Source organism: Micropterus salmoides, unplaced genomic scaffold (assembly GCF_014851395.1).
Source record: "Micropterus salmoides isolate LMB-PRFRI ecotype aquatic unplaced genomic scaffold, ASM1485139v1 Ms_hic_scaffold_1, whole genome shotgun sequence".
NCBI classification, from domain to species: Eukaryota; Metazoa; Chordata; class Actinopteri; order Centrarchiformes; family Centrarchidae; genus Micropterus; species Micropterus salmoides.
The window spans coordinates 60970939-60986753 of NW_024040040.1; the positions used below are offsets into that span (position 1 = coordinate 60970939).

At 41.8% G+C, this 15815-nt stretch overlaps 1 protein-coding gene across 1 annotated transcript; it reads left to right on the forward strand.

Annotated features, from left to right (window-relative positions):
• Nucleotides 1-50: 50 nt before the first annotated feature.
• snrpb2 (small nuclear ribonucleoprotein polypeptide B2) lies at nt 51-8160 on the forward strand. The gene is made up of 7 exons (XM_038734532.1): nt 51-126; nt 526-597; nt 932-1104; nt 1387-1521; nt 6489-6524; nt 7503-7591; nt 7686-8160. Exons 2-7 carry the CDS (start codon nt 534-536, stop codon nt 7843-7845), a joined length of 657 nt encoding a protein of 218 aa, XP_038590460.1. The 5' UTR covers nt 51-126; nt 526-533; the 3' UTR covers nt 7846-8160.
• The last annotated feature ends 7655 nt before the right edge of the window (nt 8161-15815 follow it).

A 15815-nucleotide genomic window follows, 5' to 3' on the forward strand; every position in this document is an offset into this window, starting at 1 on the left:
ACATGTCGCCTGTAGTTGTCCTCCTAGCCTGCTGAGGGCGGTAGAGAGTAAAATGCGCTAAAGCAGCAGCGAATGTTACAGTTTGTGTTTCCTGTGTTTCGTATGAGCGGTGTGAGTGGAAAGCAGGTGAGTTTATATACAGCTTTAAATTCACCTCACCTGTCTGCGGATTTACCGAACCGCTGGCACAGGTGATAAATACCTATGGATTGTGTTCATATAAGAGACTATTGTGTTACACCACTTTTAAAGTAGCATTTAGCTATTTGTCTAAGTTAGCTTGAAAGCTAAGTGCTAGGCTAACGTTATGAATGAGCGTTAAGCTAACACATGCTAATATTAGCTTAAACTGTGCATCTAACCTACTTTAAACTTTAAATAAACACTTAGGATGGGAAATATGATGATACAGTTTTGCGCGTTAGCTTCTCCAGCCGGCTGAGCTTTAATCAGACTTTCCGGACGTGTTTATGTCTCATTTGTGTGGATCATGACAGTTAACATGCTCTCCTGTTGATTCTTCAGACTCCACCATGGATATCCGACCAAATCACACCATCTACATCAACAATGTGAACGATAAAGTCAAGAAAGAAGGTAAGTTTTATTTATTTATTTATCTGATGATGATTAATCTCATTTGTAAGAGAGACTTGGCCAAGAAGCATCATAAGAGTTCAAGTTAGAAACATATAAAAGACATCATACATACATACATAATGAGTCCCAGTATGTTTAAGAATAGATTAAAACATTGTATTGATTACTTTTGAGGCTCTTCATGGCCTCTATCTTTGACCTTTTAGTCGGCACATACTTTGAGAAATCAGGTCGGCAGAGTCAGTTTTATTTAGCTGCCTTTGTGAAGCACTTTGTAATATTGATTTTGAAAAGTGCCCTAAAAATAAAGATTATTTTTATTATCTTGCAGAGCTGAAGCGGGCGTTGTACGCGCTCTTCTCTCAGTTCGGTCAGGTAGTTGACATCGTGGCCATGAAGACCATGAAGATGAGGGGACAGGCCTTTGTCGTCTTCAAAGAGCTCACTGCCGCCACCAACGCTCTGAGGCAACTACAGGGCTTCCCGTTCTACAACAAGCCCATGGTAGGACGAGACACTATGTTCACCCTGTTTTCACACTGATCAGCTGGACAGTCTGATGGGGACTTCTGTTTTTCTTTTAGTGGTATGCTGGTTGAATGTAGTTGTGTTGACATGTTTGACTTAACAACACAGCTCTGTAATGTTTCTCATTCTCACCTTTTATGAAACATCACACTAAAGTTAATTGCAGGTTTTCTTCATGCGGCTACAGAAATGTAAGATGTCAGTAACCAGAACAGGGCTGGGCTTTAACTGACTGACTTGTGTCCTGTTGATTTCCAGAGGATACAGTACGCAAAGACCGACTCCGAGGTCATTGCCAAGGTGAAAGGCACGTACGGCGACAAGGACAAAAAGAAGGATAAGAAGAAGAAGGCTCCGGAGTCAGCGTCCAGCCTAACAAAGAAGCCAGCAGTGGTGAGTGAAGCTGCTGTCAGCAACCTCAAGTTTAGGTTTACAGGAGTTTAACATCAGAGACACAGCATCTGATCTCTATCTTTTAATTCATCATCATTCAAAAGTATTTTAGTCTAGTTTTAGTCATTGTCCATCATTTTAGACTTTTCTAACTCATTAGTATAATTTTGATTCGCATTTTGGTCAATCTGCTCGAACCAAAAATAGAGAGATGATTTGAATGTTAGCTTTGTTCTCATTTTTATTACAAAGGAGACATTAACGTACCTCGCCTTGATATGCCGCTTCAAGTTCGTAGTGTTTTTTCCAAAAATCTTACAACCACATCAGTGGGTTGACCAGAGTTCGCATCCTTCTTCACCGTAACGTTTTATAATAATAATAATTAATAATAATAAATCTAGGAGGGAAAAACAAGGAGCAGGCTGGAAGAAATATTTCCAAAAACCTGTTTATCTATCATCTTTCTTGGCATTTATTATCTGTGTGTGAATGTGAATATCTCTCTGAGCAGCAGAGGGAGGCAGCGTGTCACCTCACTGCAGAATAAATCGGGATATGTTGGATGAAATTATACAAGTCGGTCTCCTTCATCAGCACACGTGCTGGACCTCTAACAGGGTTTCCAACAGGAAATTGGTTGGTGAAGATTTGGAGTAGGCAGAGCAGATGTGCCTCTGTAATAACTTTCTGATGAGAGGAGCTGAGGCTGTCGACACTTATTCATGTTAGAATGTAACTTCACTGCTGCACCTCATGGGAAATGTGGTTCTTAAACCCATTTAACCATGAATATTTAATCTTATTGTGAAACCCGTGCACTAATGTCAGATTTTAAACAGTTGTTTTTCTACTTTTCATTTTGAAATAGTAATGAAAATGTATTAGCTGTGCCTCAGTTTAACACCAGTGGCCTGTACTACAAAATAGAGGTAACTGGATTATCCAGGTAACTTCAGGTGTAACTTCGCGATTAACCCGTACTACGAAAGGTGGATCAGTTTTACCCGAGGTCCTCTGTCATGGCAATTTACGCTGCATCTCTAAACTGCTGCGAGCAGTTATCTTTGTGGTTAACTCGACATTACCCTGTATACATGGACTACACACCACATCTGCACTCAGTGTTAATGAGAACAATTAAAATATTCCACTGGATGAAATATGTTAAGATTTCATCATGACTTGGGCTGCAGCTGAAATGCCGTTATTCTGAACACAACAGCATCACGTTCATACAGGCAGTCCTGCCTCCTTGCTGATATAGGGAGGAGATCTTAATTATACTGAACAAAATTATAACACTTTTGTTTTTGTCCCCATTCATCATGAGCTGAACTCAAAGATCTAAGACTTTCTCTGTGTACACAAAAGGCCTATTTCTCTCAAATATTGTTCACAAATCTGTCAAAATCTGTGCCTAAGGCTGGCCACAACAGGCCACTTCAAAATGTGCAGTTTCACTGTATTGGGGGGATCCGGGTGGGGTCCGGAAAGCAGTCAGTATCTGGTGTGACCACCATTTGCCTCATGCAGTGCAACGTATCTCCTTCACATAGAGCTGATCAGGTTGTTGATTGTGGCCTGTGGAGTGTTGGTCCACTCTAGAGAGCTGCATTGGGTTTGGGATACCGCGGGACCCAACACAAATTGCACGGGAGCGGGCGGTTTTAACTCTGCTGCGGGAGGGAGCGGGCGGTTAAAAAAATACACTGCAGGTCCCGCAGTAGCACTGATGAGATGGAGTCAACAAACGAAGTTGAAAAGAAGATAAAAGTGAGTGTATGCGGCTGCTTCTGAGAATGTACTGCACAGGCCTGACTCGAAGCAGCAACCTTGGGTACGGGAGGCGGACACGCTTACGAGGATGCTAAACCCCGTGGGCAGTGGCGTCAGTCGCCAGTGCGTTTCTTAACATGTCGGGGAGTGAGGTTTACTCACTGCACAGCCTCGCTGGCTTCCGTCACACGGGCTTACAATACAAGACCAAGGCAAGTCTGAAATTTGGAACACTTCTCAGTTGTTACTGACAAATGAATGCAATGATTTGTCATTTTTTTTCTGAATGTTGAGCAGAGCCCAAACATTTGTATCCTAATTTTACTCTGCATGTCACAATGTTTGCGGGTGTGGGCGGTAATGGTCACAAAATCAGTAGGAGCGGGATCAAGAAAAATGTCCTGCGCAGGTCTCGAGTCCACTCCTCTTCAATGGCTGTGCGAAGCTGCGGTCAGGTCGAGACCCCGGTGAAGACCACGAGCATGTAGATGAGCTTCCCTGAGACGGTTCCTGACAGTTTGTGCAGAAATTCTTTGGTTATGCAAACCGACTGTTGCAGCAGCTGTCCGGGTGGCTGGTCTCAGACGATCTTGGAGGTGAAGATGCTGGATGTGGAGGTCCTGGGCTGGTGTGGTTACACGAGGTCTGCGGTTGTGAGGCCGGTTAGATGTACTGACATTCTCTGAAACGCCTTTGGAGACGGCTTATGGTAGAGAAATGAACATTCAATTCACGGGCAACAGCTCTGGTGGACATTCCTGCAGTCACACCACATGCCACACCTGTGAGGTGGATGGTTTATATCGCCAAAGGAGAAGTGCTCACTTACAGATTTTGACAGATTTGTGAACAATATTTGAGAGAAACAGGCCTTTTGTGTACATAGAACATACATATAACAAATTATTTGAAAAGTTTCAGTCTGGTTTTAGGAAGTACCACAGCACTGAAACTGCCCTGCTTAAAGTCACCAATGACCTTTTAATGTCTGCTGATGAAGGCATGTGCTCAGTCCTGGTACTCCTGGACCTTAGCGCTGCTTTTGACACCATTGATCACAACATCATGTTAGACAGACTGAGGCACTGGGTGGGGATCTCTGGTACTGCCCTAGAATGGTTTTCATCCTACCTGTCAAATAGGAAGTTTTGTGTGTCTGTAAACAACTATGTCTCTTCATTCTGTCCAGTTAAATATGGTGTGCCTCAGGGGTTTTGTTTTCCTTGTATCTGCTTCCCCTTGGACATATTATCCATAAACATGGCATTTCTTTTCATATTTATGCTGATGACACACAAATGTACTTGCCTGTCAGATCCACAGACCCTGGAATGCTGAGTTCACTTAACAACTGCCTTTGTGAAGTTAAAAAATGGATGTAAAATAATTTCCTCCAGCTGAACTCAGACAAAACAGAAATCCTGGTCATCGGGTCTCAGCAGATGGCAAAACAAATACTGCCATCTGCTGGTTCCCTAGTAAATCACATTAAGCCTGTGGCAAAGAACCTTGGTGTTTGGTTTGATAGTAATTTAAATTTCGAGCAGCACACCACAAAGCTTGTTCAATCATGTTTTTATCAACTTAGAAATATAGCTAAAATTCGATCTATGTTAACTTTTAAGGACACCGAGACCATTTTACACGCCTTCATCTCATCACGCCTGGATTATTGCAACAGCCTTTTCACCTGTTTAACCCAAAAATCTATTGATCGACTCCAGACTGTCCAGAACTCAGCTGCCAGGCTTTTAACCAGAACAAAGAAATATGATCACATTACTCCTATTTTAGCTTCATTACACTGGCTCCCAGTATGTTTTAGAATTGACTTTAAAATTCTATTGATCACTTTTAAAGCTCTTCATGGCCTCTCGCCTTGTTATATTTCTGAACTTTTAGTCCCATACGCACCAGCACGTACCTTGAGATCCTCGGGCAGAGGTCTGTTGTCTGTTCCAGAGTCTCGACTGAAAACTAAAGGGGACAGAGCGTTTGCTGTCAGGGCCCCAAGGCTCTGGAACAGCCTGCCCGAGGAAACCAGGTCAGCTGAGTCAGTGAACTCTTTTAAGTCCCTTCTTAAAACATACTTTTATAGGAGAGCTTTTCCCGATCTTATTTGACTTTATTTTATCCCTTTTATTTTATTGTATTTTACTAATTTTATATAAAATTTTCATGCTCTTATCTTTTTTTTTTTTTTTTGTATTGTTCTGTACACTTGTTAAAGCACTTTGTAACTTGTTTTTGAAAAGTGCTCTACAAATAAGGATTATTATTATTATTATTATTATTATTATTATTATTATTATAGAGAAAGTCTTAGATCTTTGAGTTCAGCTCATGATGAATGGGGGCAAAAACAAAAGTGTTGAGTTTATGATTTTGTTCAGTGTAATTAACGGGCCACTTGTTAAGATGTAGCCCATCTGTATAACTGAATTATCCTAAATGCTTTCACATATTTAGATTGACTATTTTACGTGTCCAAAAAAGACTTGGTAAGGGTTACAAATCTGAGAAAAATCCAAATCACTCTGGCGTTTCTTCTAGAATAAGTTTCTGAAGTCCTGATGCAAAGATAATGGAGATCTGTTGGCTAAAATCACCAGTATTTCCTAATTGCTAAGTGCTATTGGGAAGTTTTCTGTCGCATGCATAATGCACAGCAGAGGGGTGAGTGTGTGTGATGTTGCAGCCTCGTAAATGGAAGCGATTTGGTTCCCTGACAAAACAAGCCTTACCTGAATTTTTCAGCCGCCACAGTGTTAGATTTAGCCTTCTCTTCATATCCTGACACTATCATCGGGCATTCTTCTAGGGAAAATACGGAGCATGTGCCATTATGAAAACTGCACGTTTTAAGCTAACGTGCACAAACTCCAGTTAAGCTGACACCGAATTAACTAACAGACATCTGATTCACCGTCGTACTGCCGTTTTAATGCAAGTGTTTCAGTCCACCCTGACTTTCCTTGATAAGAGAGAAACATGCTTTTATCAGAAGTCGGAACAAAACCACTGGAATGGTCCTCTCAGAAGGTCGATCAGAGCACTGTTACTGTTGAATTAATCAAAATTGTGATACTGAACCCTCCTGTTCTTGGTCAACTTTGTTCTGAACGCAGTCTGTGCTTCTGTAGTCCTACCTGTTGTTCACCGTCATCCTTTGTGTTTCTTGCTTGCAGGGATCAGCAGCACCTGTGCACTCCCCTGCAGCGCAGGTAAGACTGTCGACCGGAGCACAAACTGAACATTTTGGTTCGATCGGGTTGTTTTTTTTAAAGGAATAAACCAGGATGATGTTTTAATATTGTTCAAATATACCAAAACTTTTAGATCTTACTGCAACAGCAAATGTGTGCAGTGTTTTTATTTTCTCACATAATTTTGATCCCTTGCATTGATCACAACTAAGGCCATACTTGGGACTTGGAGTCATGTAGAACAATTATGCCACTATGTGCAGTGGTGGATATTAACTAAGTACATTACTTGAGTATTTTCTTCTCCTACTACATCTCAGTGTTGTTGGACTTTTTTACTTCACTACATTTAACTGACAGCTTTAGTAGTTACTCTGCAAATGAACACATGAAGAGTTTATAGAATACGTTTTGTTGTAAATTCCACTCCAACAGTTTATACAAGTACAGCTGAAACAATTAGTCGACTGACAGAAGATGAACTGGAAACTCTTTTGATCGTTGATCATGGTCCCTTGCTCTTTTTCCTTTTTTAATTAATTGAATGTTTGTTAATAATGTTGAGGTTTGAACTGTTGGTCAGACAAAACAAGGCGTTGTGAAGGTGTCACTTTGGGCTCTGGGTTACTGAGAAGGCAAAATCTTTACAAACCAAACAATCAAGCGATTAATGGAGAAAATCAGCAGATGAATTCATAATGAAAATTATTATTAGTAGCAGTCTGATACAAAATATAGATCAAAATGAGCTGCAGCTCAGCGGCAATACTGAGTAAATCACAATACTGTACTTTCACTTGTAACAGTATTTTTACAGTGTGTTATTGGTACTTTTACTTAGGTGAAGGATCTGAATATATACACAAACAAACAAACAAACAACATGTAGCTCAGGGTTAAATCAGACAAATGAATAATATGCCAAGCAGTCACACTGGGTGTGATGTCCACCCGCCTTCAACAGATTATTGATCAGGATCTCTGTTGGCTTCTCAGGTGCCGGACAACCCACCAAACTACATCCTGTTCCTCAATAACCTTCCTGAAGAGACCAATGAGATGATGCTCTCCATGCTGTTTAACCAGTGAGTGCTGTGTTCACTGTCTTGACTACGTGTGTGTGTGTGTGTGTGTGTGTGTGTGTGTGTGTGTTGACCTCTGTATTTTTGTCCTCTGCAGGTTTCCTGGTTTCAAAGAGGTGCGGCTCGTCCCGGGGAAACACGACATCGCCTTTGTGGAGTTTGAAAGCGACACGCAGGCGGGCGTGGCTAAAGACGCGCTGCAGGGCTTCAGGATCACGGCGACCTGCGCCATGAAGATCACGTACGCCAAGAAGTAGTTCCCCAGGTTCAACCAGGGGACTCAAAGAGACTCTTGAGTGGGAGAGGGGACGGTCCCTGGATTTCTGTTGTCTCAAGATCATTTAGATTTTTCTAAATCCTTCGGAGCTTAGTTTTGTTTTTTTTGTTTGTTGTTCATGACAGTTGAATAAAAAATCTCTGGCCTACATTTTTGTTTTGTAAAATAAAAAGTTTTTACAGAATTGATGTCTTGAGTTTTCCTCGAGGCTCTAAAGGACCAAATGGGATCAGTTTGTACACGGTCACTTCAGCTTTTGATAATAAAATAATAAAATGATAATACTGTAATACAATGTGTGTCTTTGAGGGCTGCCATTATTCTGCATTTTTGTTATTGTCCCAGCAAGGTTATTGTTAACAAAAACGTATGAAATAACAAAGACAAGGTGTGAAAAAACATTAGTTAACTGAAATAAAAAGACAAGGCTTTACAAAAAGACGGTTTTGACTGTTTGCAAAATTAACTAAAATGATGTTAGCCTTTTGTTTATCTTTCATCGGGCTGACATGAGGCTAGTATTTTTGGTGGAAATGAAATCTATCTTAGTCCCAAAGACTAGCACTAAGCTTTAAAACTAAGCATTTAAAAACAAAAAACACTAAACTAAAATGAAATCAAAAAGGTAAAAATAACTAATGAAAAAACACAAACTATAATAACCTTTTGCAGGACTTCAAACTGCATTTTAGATTCTTTTCAGTCACATTTTCTCCAGCTGTCTCGATCATATGTAATTTCAGCACTCATCATTCATTCATTCTGCTGGCAGCTCTTGTATGTACTGTATAAATATGACCAGATGAGTTATTGATCTGCAGGCAGCTGAACCAGGCCAGCCATTAACACTTCAGCACTTTGTGCGGCATCTGTCAATTACCAGACAGGTGACAGCAGGGGTTTTTGGGACACGGGAGAAGAGGAGGATACTGGTGGAGAGCCTCGCAGTGATGGGAGAAGTGGTTTAATTTAGCGTGAAGTGACGATGTCGCCTGGAGGCTGAATGATCTTATCAGACCACAGAAATGAAGCTGGAGATTGAAAACCAAACCTGTAGTGCCAACCTGGTACAACCACAGCAGTCAGATGTTTTTACAGAGACGAGCTGCTGACGTGTGAAGGGAGAATCCTGACAAATTCATTTAAAAGCTGTGAGTTTTAAAGGGATTTATTATTTTGTTATAGCAGTTTTTCAGGATTCTGTTACAAATTAATTAAAGAGTGGGAGGCTGTGCCTACTTCTGGATGATGACTCCCTCAGTCCCCTTTCCTTGATGTCCAGGGATGTGACACTAAATGAAAACGTGTTGATTTGAGCTTCTGTTACAAACATGAAGAGGATCTTCGCAAATCAGCATCAATTGCTAAAGGCAGCAGACATCTCTGGAAAAAGCAAAGTATGTAGACCTGGAGTTAAGTTTAGTTTGTCAAATTAGCAGTTAACAAGTCTGCAGGTGCGTGTTCGGCCAACAGATTCTTACATAACACACTCGTATGAAACGAGCATGCAAGTAAAATTTTTTACTTTGGAAACAGCAGTTTGACAAAAAAATCCTTCCTACAATGTTTTGTGGCGAGGACAATTATTTTCCTCCCACTGCCTATCCAGAGGGGTTCCCCAAGGTTCAGTGCTAGGGCCCCTTCTCTTCTCAATTTACACCACCTCACTGGGGCCGATCATTCGCTCGTACGGCTTCTCTTATCACTGCTACGCTGACGACACGCAACTCTACCTATCCTTCCTGCCAGACGACCCAACTTCCTTGCGCGGATCACGGACTGTCTCTGGGACATACAGTGGGTACGGAAAGTATTCAGACCCCTTTAAATTTTTCACTCTTTGTTTCATTGCAGCCATTTTCCAAAAATCAAAAAAGTTCATTTTATTTCTCAGTAATGTACACTCAGCACCCCATCTTGACAGAAAAAAACAGAAATGTAGAAATTTTTGCAAATTTATTAAAAAAGAAAAACTGAAATATCACATGGTCATAAGTATTCAGACCCTTTGCCGTGACACTCATATTTAACTCAGGCGCTGTCTATTTCTTCTGATCATCCTTGAGATGGTTCTACACCTTCATTTGAGTCCAGCTGTGTTTGATTATACTGATTGGACTTGATTAGGAAAGCCACACACCTGTCTATATAAGACCTTACAGCTCACAGTGCATGTCAGAGCAAATGAGTATCATGAGGTCAAAGGAACTGCCTGAAGAGCTCAGAGACAGAATTGTGGCAAGCACAGATCTGGCCAAGGTTACAAAAAAATTTCTGCTGCACTTAAGGTTCCTAAGAGCACAGTGGCCTCCATAATCCTCAAATGGAAGACGTTTGGGACGACCAGAACCCTTCCTAGAGCTGGCCGTCCGGCCAAACTGAGCTATCGGGGGAGAAGAGCCTTGGTGAGAGAGGTAAAGAAGAACCCAAAGGTCACTGTGGCTGAGCTCCAGAGATGCAGTCGGGAGATGGGAGAAAGTTGTAGTAAGTCAACCATCACTGCAGCAATCCACCAGTCGGGGCTTTATGGCAGAGTGGCCCGACGGAAGCCTCTCCTCAGTGCAAGACACATGAAAGCCCGCATGGAGTTTGCTAAAAAACACCTGAAGGACTCCAAGATGGTGATAAATAAGATCCTCTGGTCTGATGAGACCAAGATAGAACTTTTTGGCCTTAATTCTAAGCGGTATGTGTGGAGAAAACCAGACACTGCTCATCACCTGTCCAATACAGTCTCAACAGTGAAGCATGGTGGTGGCAGCATCATGCTGTGGGGGTGTTTTTCAGCTGCAGGGACAGGACGACCGGTTGCAATCGAGGGAAAGATGAATGCGGCCAAGTACAGGGATATCCTGGACGAAAACCTTTTCCAGAGTGCTCTGGACCTCAGACTGGGCCGAAGGTTTACCTTCCAACAAGACAATGACCCTAAGCACACCGCTAAAATAACGAAGGAGTGGCTTCACAACAACTCCGTGGCTGTTCTTGAATGGCCCAGCCAGAGCCCTGACTTAAACCCAATTGAGCATCTCTGGAGAGACCTGAAAATGGCTGTCCACCAACGTTTACCATCCAACCTGACAGAACTGGAGAGGATCTGCAAGGAGGAATGGCAGAGGATACCCAAATCCAGATGTGAAAAACTTGTTGCATCTTTCCCAAAACTACTCATGGCTGTATTTGATCAAAAGGGTGCTTCTACTAAATACTGAGCAAAGGGTCTGAATACTTATGACCATGTGATATTTCAGTTTTTCTTTTTCAATAAATTTGCAAAAATTTCCACATTTCTGTTTTTTTCTGTCAAGATGGGGTGCTGAGTGTACATTACTGAGAAATAAAATGAACTTTTTTGATTTTTGGAAAATGGCTGCAATGAAACAAAGAGTGAAAAATTTAAAGGGGTCTGAATACTTTCCGTACCCACTGTATCTGCATGGATGAAGGCTTGCCACCTTCAACTAAACCACTCTAAGACTGAACTCTTGGTCATTCCAGCCAAGCAATCTATCCACCATAACATCAAACTACAAATGGACTCCTCAACCAACACTCCAACCAAGGTGGTGAGAAACTTGGGTGTCATGATTGATGACCAGCTGTCCTTCTCAGACCATGTTGCTGCTGTCTCTCGGTCGTGCCGCTTTGCTTTACACAACATAAGGAAAATCAGGCCCTACCTCACTCAGTACGCCACCCAGCTTCTGGTACAGGCCATGGTTACCTCTCGCCTCGACTATTGCAATCCCCGCCTAGCAGGTCTTCCAGCTTGTGCGGTGAAACCCCTACAAATGGTTCAGAACACAGCGGCGCGTCTGGTTTTTGATCAGCCCAAAAGGACTCATGTCACTCCATTACTGTGTGACCTCCACTGGCTCCCGGGGGCCTCCAGAATCAAATTCAAGTCACTGATGCTGCATACAGAGTGACTACTGGGTCTGCACCATCTACCTAAACTCCATAATACAAGTTTACGTTCCTTCTCGGCCGCTACGCTCCTCCAACGAACGCCGCCTGGCTCTGCCATCCCTTCACACAAAGCAATCCCAGTCCCTGCTGTTCTCATCTGTGACACCACGATGGTGGAACGAGCTACCACACGGCATCAGAGCAGGGGCGTCCCTCTCTAACTTCAAGAAGCTCCTGAAAACTCTACAGAGAACGTTTCCTCTGGTAACACCTCTAACTCCTAACATGCACTTCCTTTGCTCTTCTTCTTCTAACCCCTTACAATTCTCTGGTATTGATTGCACTATTTTGTTTCTCTTACTTCTTTCCCTAGGTATTTACCCCATTGATGCCGTACGTGCTGTCAGCTCTTACTAGTATGTATTGTCAGTTGTAGATCTCGTGCTGTATTGACGCTTTGTTGATGCTTGTATGCTGTTTTGTCACTTTGGATAAAAGTGTCTGCCAAATGAGTAAATGTAAAAAAACATATTCATCTTATCTCCACTTAGGAGCATTTCCCGGAGCATTCAACTGCTTCTCATGGCCTTCCTAAAATTTTAAATCAATCCAACACTAAAATCTGATCAAAATCTCCGGACTGAGAGTCACCAGTCATGCTGGGTTCTGTGGGGGTGTACTTATAGGATGATTCCTCTATTTTTACACATATGTTGGTTGTATAATGTTTTGAATCTGTGCAGCAGATGTTTCAGCCAGCAGCGTATTCCTTCGGGGAAATTGCACCAGTCAAAATGGCGTCCACAAAAAGTTCTTATTTTTGCCAGCAACAGGCTCCGGTTGCAGTCAACAGTAACAGAGTGAAATAACCCAGAAGTATTTATGTGGTGGTTGAAATCTCTAAATGCTAAGGAAGAGTGCTTCCTTTATTATCTCCTTTAACATGAGGTACATTGGACCGTCCTTTACGAAACTAAAGGAGATAAGCGGCAGCAACATTTAAAGCGACCCCATTCACATAAACGATCAACATGACTGACATGTCCTCCATCAGATCATTGTAGTTTCATCACTGCATTTCCACATGTATTGACAGAATTTAGATATAAAAGGCACTTTTATTGCCCTTCTCTTTGTCAGTTTTTTAAAGGGACATAAAGAAGTTTGTCTAACAACACGGAACATCCATCCATCGTCAACCACTTATCCTGCGTACAGGGTCGCGGGGGGCTGGAGCCAATCCCAGCTGACATCGGGTGAAAGGCGGGGTACACCCTGGACAGGTCACCAGTCCATCGCAGGGCCACACATAGATAAACAACCACTCACGCTCACACCTAAGGTCAATTTAGGATCACCAATTAACTCAGTCCGCATGTCTTTGGATGGTGGGAGGAAGCTGGAGCACCCGGGGAGAATATGCAAACTCCACACAGAAAGGCCGGGGAAACCAGGGTTTGAAACCACACCACTGCACCACCATGCCGCCCCAACATGGAACAATCTATAACTATTTTGCCTAAAAATGTTATTACTGAACTCAAATGTAATGATAAACTTTGAGTGACGTGACACATCCGATTTCACATACATAAAGTAAGCTCCAGCCTTGATTTTTTTACTGGTTTATTAAATGTGTACACACTGTCACATTAACATAAAAATTAAACAGTTATATTTTAAAGAATATTTTTGTGACCCCTGATTAAAGTGTATCAACTTCTTTATTTTTAACATTTCCTTTGATTATTATCTATTTTTTCACAAGTTGTAATCATAAATTGTACGAGAATATCCAGTCCATCTCTACCAGCTGAATCTCTGTTCAATATAGAAAGTTTTACCACATCAGACCCACGTCAGTGACATCCTCTGTCACATAATTACTTAGCTTAGTGTAAGTGCACTCTGATTGTCTTTGCACCTCGGTTGTCTTTTCCTAAGTACTTATGAATTCCCCTTCACATCTTTCATTGATCTCGTGGCGTTTTCCATCGAGGTCAAGGAAAAGTGTTTAGGAAAAGACACAGATAAAGACAATTTTTTGGATGACTGATGGTGCGTTCATGTGATGTCAGAATAATCAGAATCTTTTTCCTCCTTAAATCTTTATTGCAAAAAGAAAATGTACATGGGACATAAAGAAGTATGCAGAACGTTGATTCGTGCAAAATGCCGTATTGCAAAAATGTATCTAACAAATCTTTGTAGTAGTGTCCAGTAACAAGGGTGGAAACAAGGGAGAGGAGTCTGTTGTGTACTTAGAGGAGCTGCTAACAAGACATTATTTCCTAATGTTGTCTTTCTAAATGAAAAACAAATGCACTCTGAACAGAAACAGCATTATTATCTGACACAAATTAGCATCTCCTGTCAGTCTCCAGCCACAGATAAAGCAGAAGCCGTCCCTGAGACCTCCATCCTGTCTGATGTGCGTCAATGAAAACAGCAGAGCTCTGATCTGAAGTCAGTCTGGGTTTCCTCAGCTGTTTACCACTCTGCTGTGAATGATGGTGGTCAAGGAGTGTTTTTGTACAGACAAATCCATCACAGCAGGGTACGCTGGGAACAAGTGATGGATGTGTTCTCAAAAGTCTCATTTCAACTTCACTCGAGTGCGAATGTGTGTTTCTAAAGTTCTGCTGCAGTTCTCATAATGAAACTGAACAAACATACTGATGATTCTGGTTTCTTATAGTAAATCAGTGTTTACTCACATAGTGTCTAAAGAAGAACAGATTGTGTATCAATTCAACCAAATAATGATGTTCTTCTTCTCTAAGTATTTGGTTTGAATAGCTTTTAGAGGCCTGAGGCGATCCAGTCTTTCACAGTAACACAAAAAAGCAACTGTACTACAAAATAAAATACCCGTTCTAGTTAAAATGTTTGAAGCTATAGTTTGACATTTTGGGACAGACGCTTCTTTCCCAACCCATTCTCATCCCAAGACCCCTTGGTATTGTTTTTGTACTCAAGTTAGTAACAATAAATACAAGGTACGAGGTTGTTTATTAGACATTATACAGCACAAGGCTGCACAACGAAACCAAATTTGTAGTTCCTTCGTGCTACACACACAACATGTAATTAAGTCTAGGCCTATATAAAAATATGGTATATTAAACAATACAATTATTTATAAACACATATACACCCCAAAACATTCCACAGTGCTTTTTTTCTGGGTGAATGTAAACAGCAGCAACCAGATGATAATATGAAAGTTTCATCTTCACAATAAACAGTCTGACATTTGGGAAACAGAGTCCATCTTGACTGCGTTTGAGCACTGAGCATCATCGAGTCCACCTCTTCTCCTCTGGCCGGAGTCGTGCACTGACAGCTCTGAACATGGACCACCTGCCGAGTGCTTGATCCGGGATGTTGAGTCAGGTCTCTGTAACGATGTGGGAACAACAGTCTCTGAATTCCATTGTCTGGTCAATATGTATCCCATTTTGTCCAGACCAGATCTTTATGAGCAGAATTTAGTCAAAGTTGGGCCAGCATGGCTCCTGACCTGGCTCTCTTTCTTCTCCTCTGAGGTTAGGTTTAGGAAAAGATCATGGTTCAGGTTAAAAGAACTACTTAAGTTAAAGACGTTACATAATATCACTAAAAACCATCAACGCTGACCTTTGTTTCACACGGGAAACGAACACTGGTGTCCTGGATAAAAGTTCTGACCCACCCGTCCACCCCAACCACCTCCTTACTCTGACTTTCCTGTTATTTAGCTTTAACGATGCTAAAGGCCGCCATGTGCGTCAGTACCTGCTGCCGCAGGACATTGACAGGGCATAGGTGTACGCCCTGGGAATGAGAACGAGCTGGCTTTTCTGCAGAGCTGGATGAGATGATTGACACCACTCTCATATTTGTGCATTAAATATGGATCTGAAACTGGAAAGCTGTTCACTTTACTTAGCATAAAGGCTGAAAGCAGGTGCGGCTAGCCTGGCTCTGTCCAAAGATTAAAACAACACCTACCAACACCTCTAAAGCTGACTCATTAATGTGTACCATGTTTGTTTGATC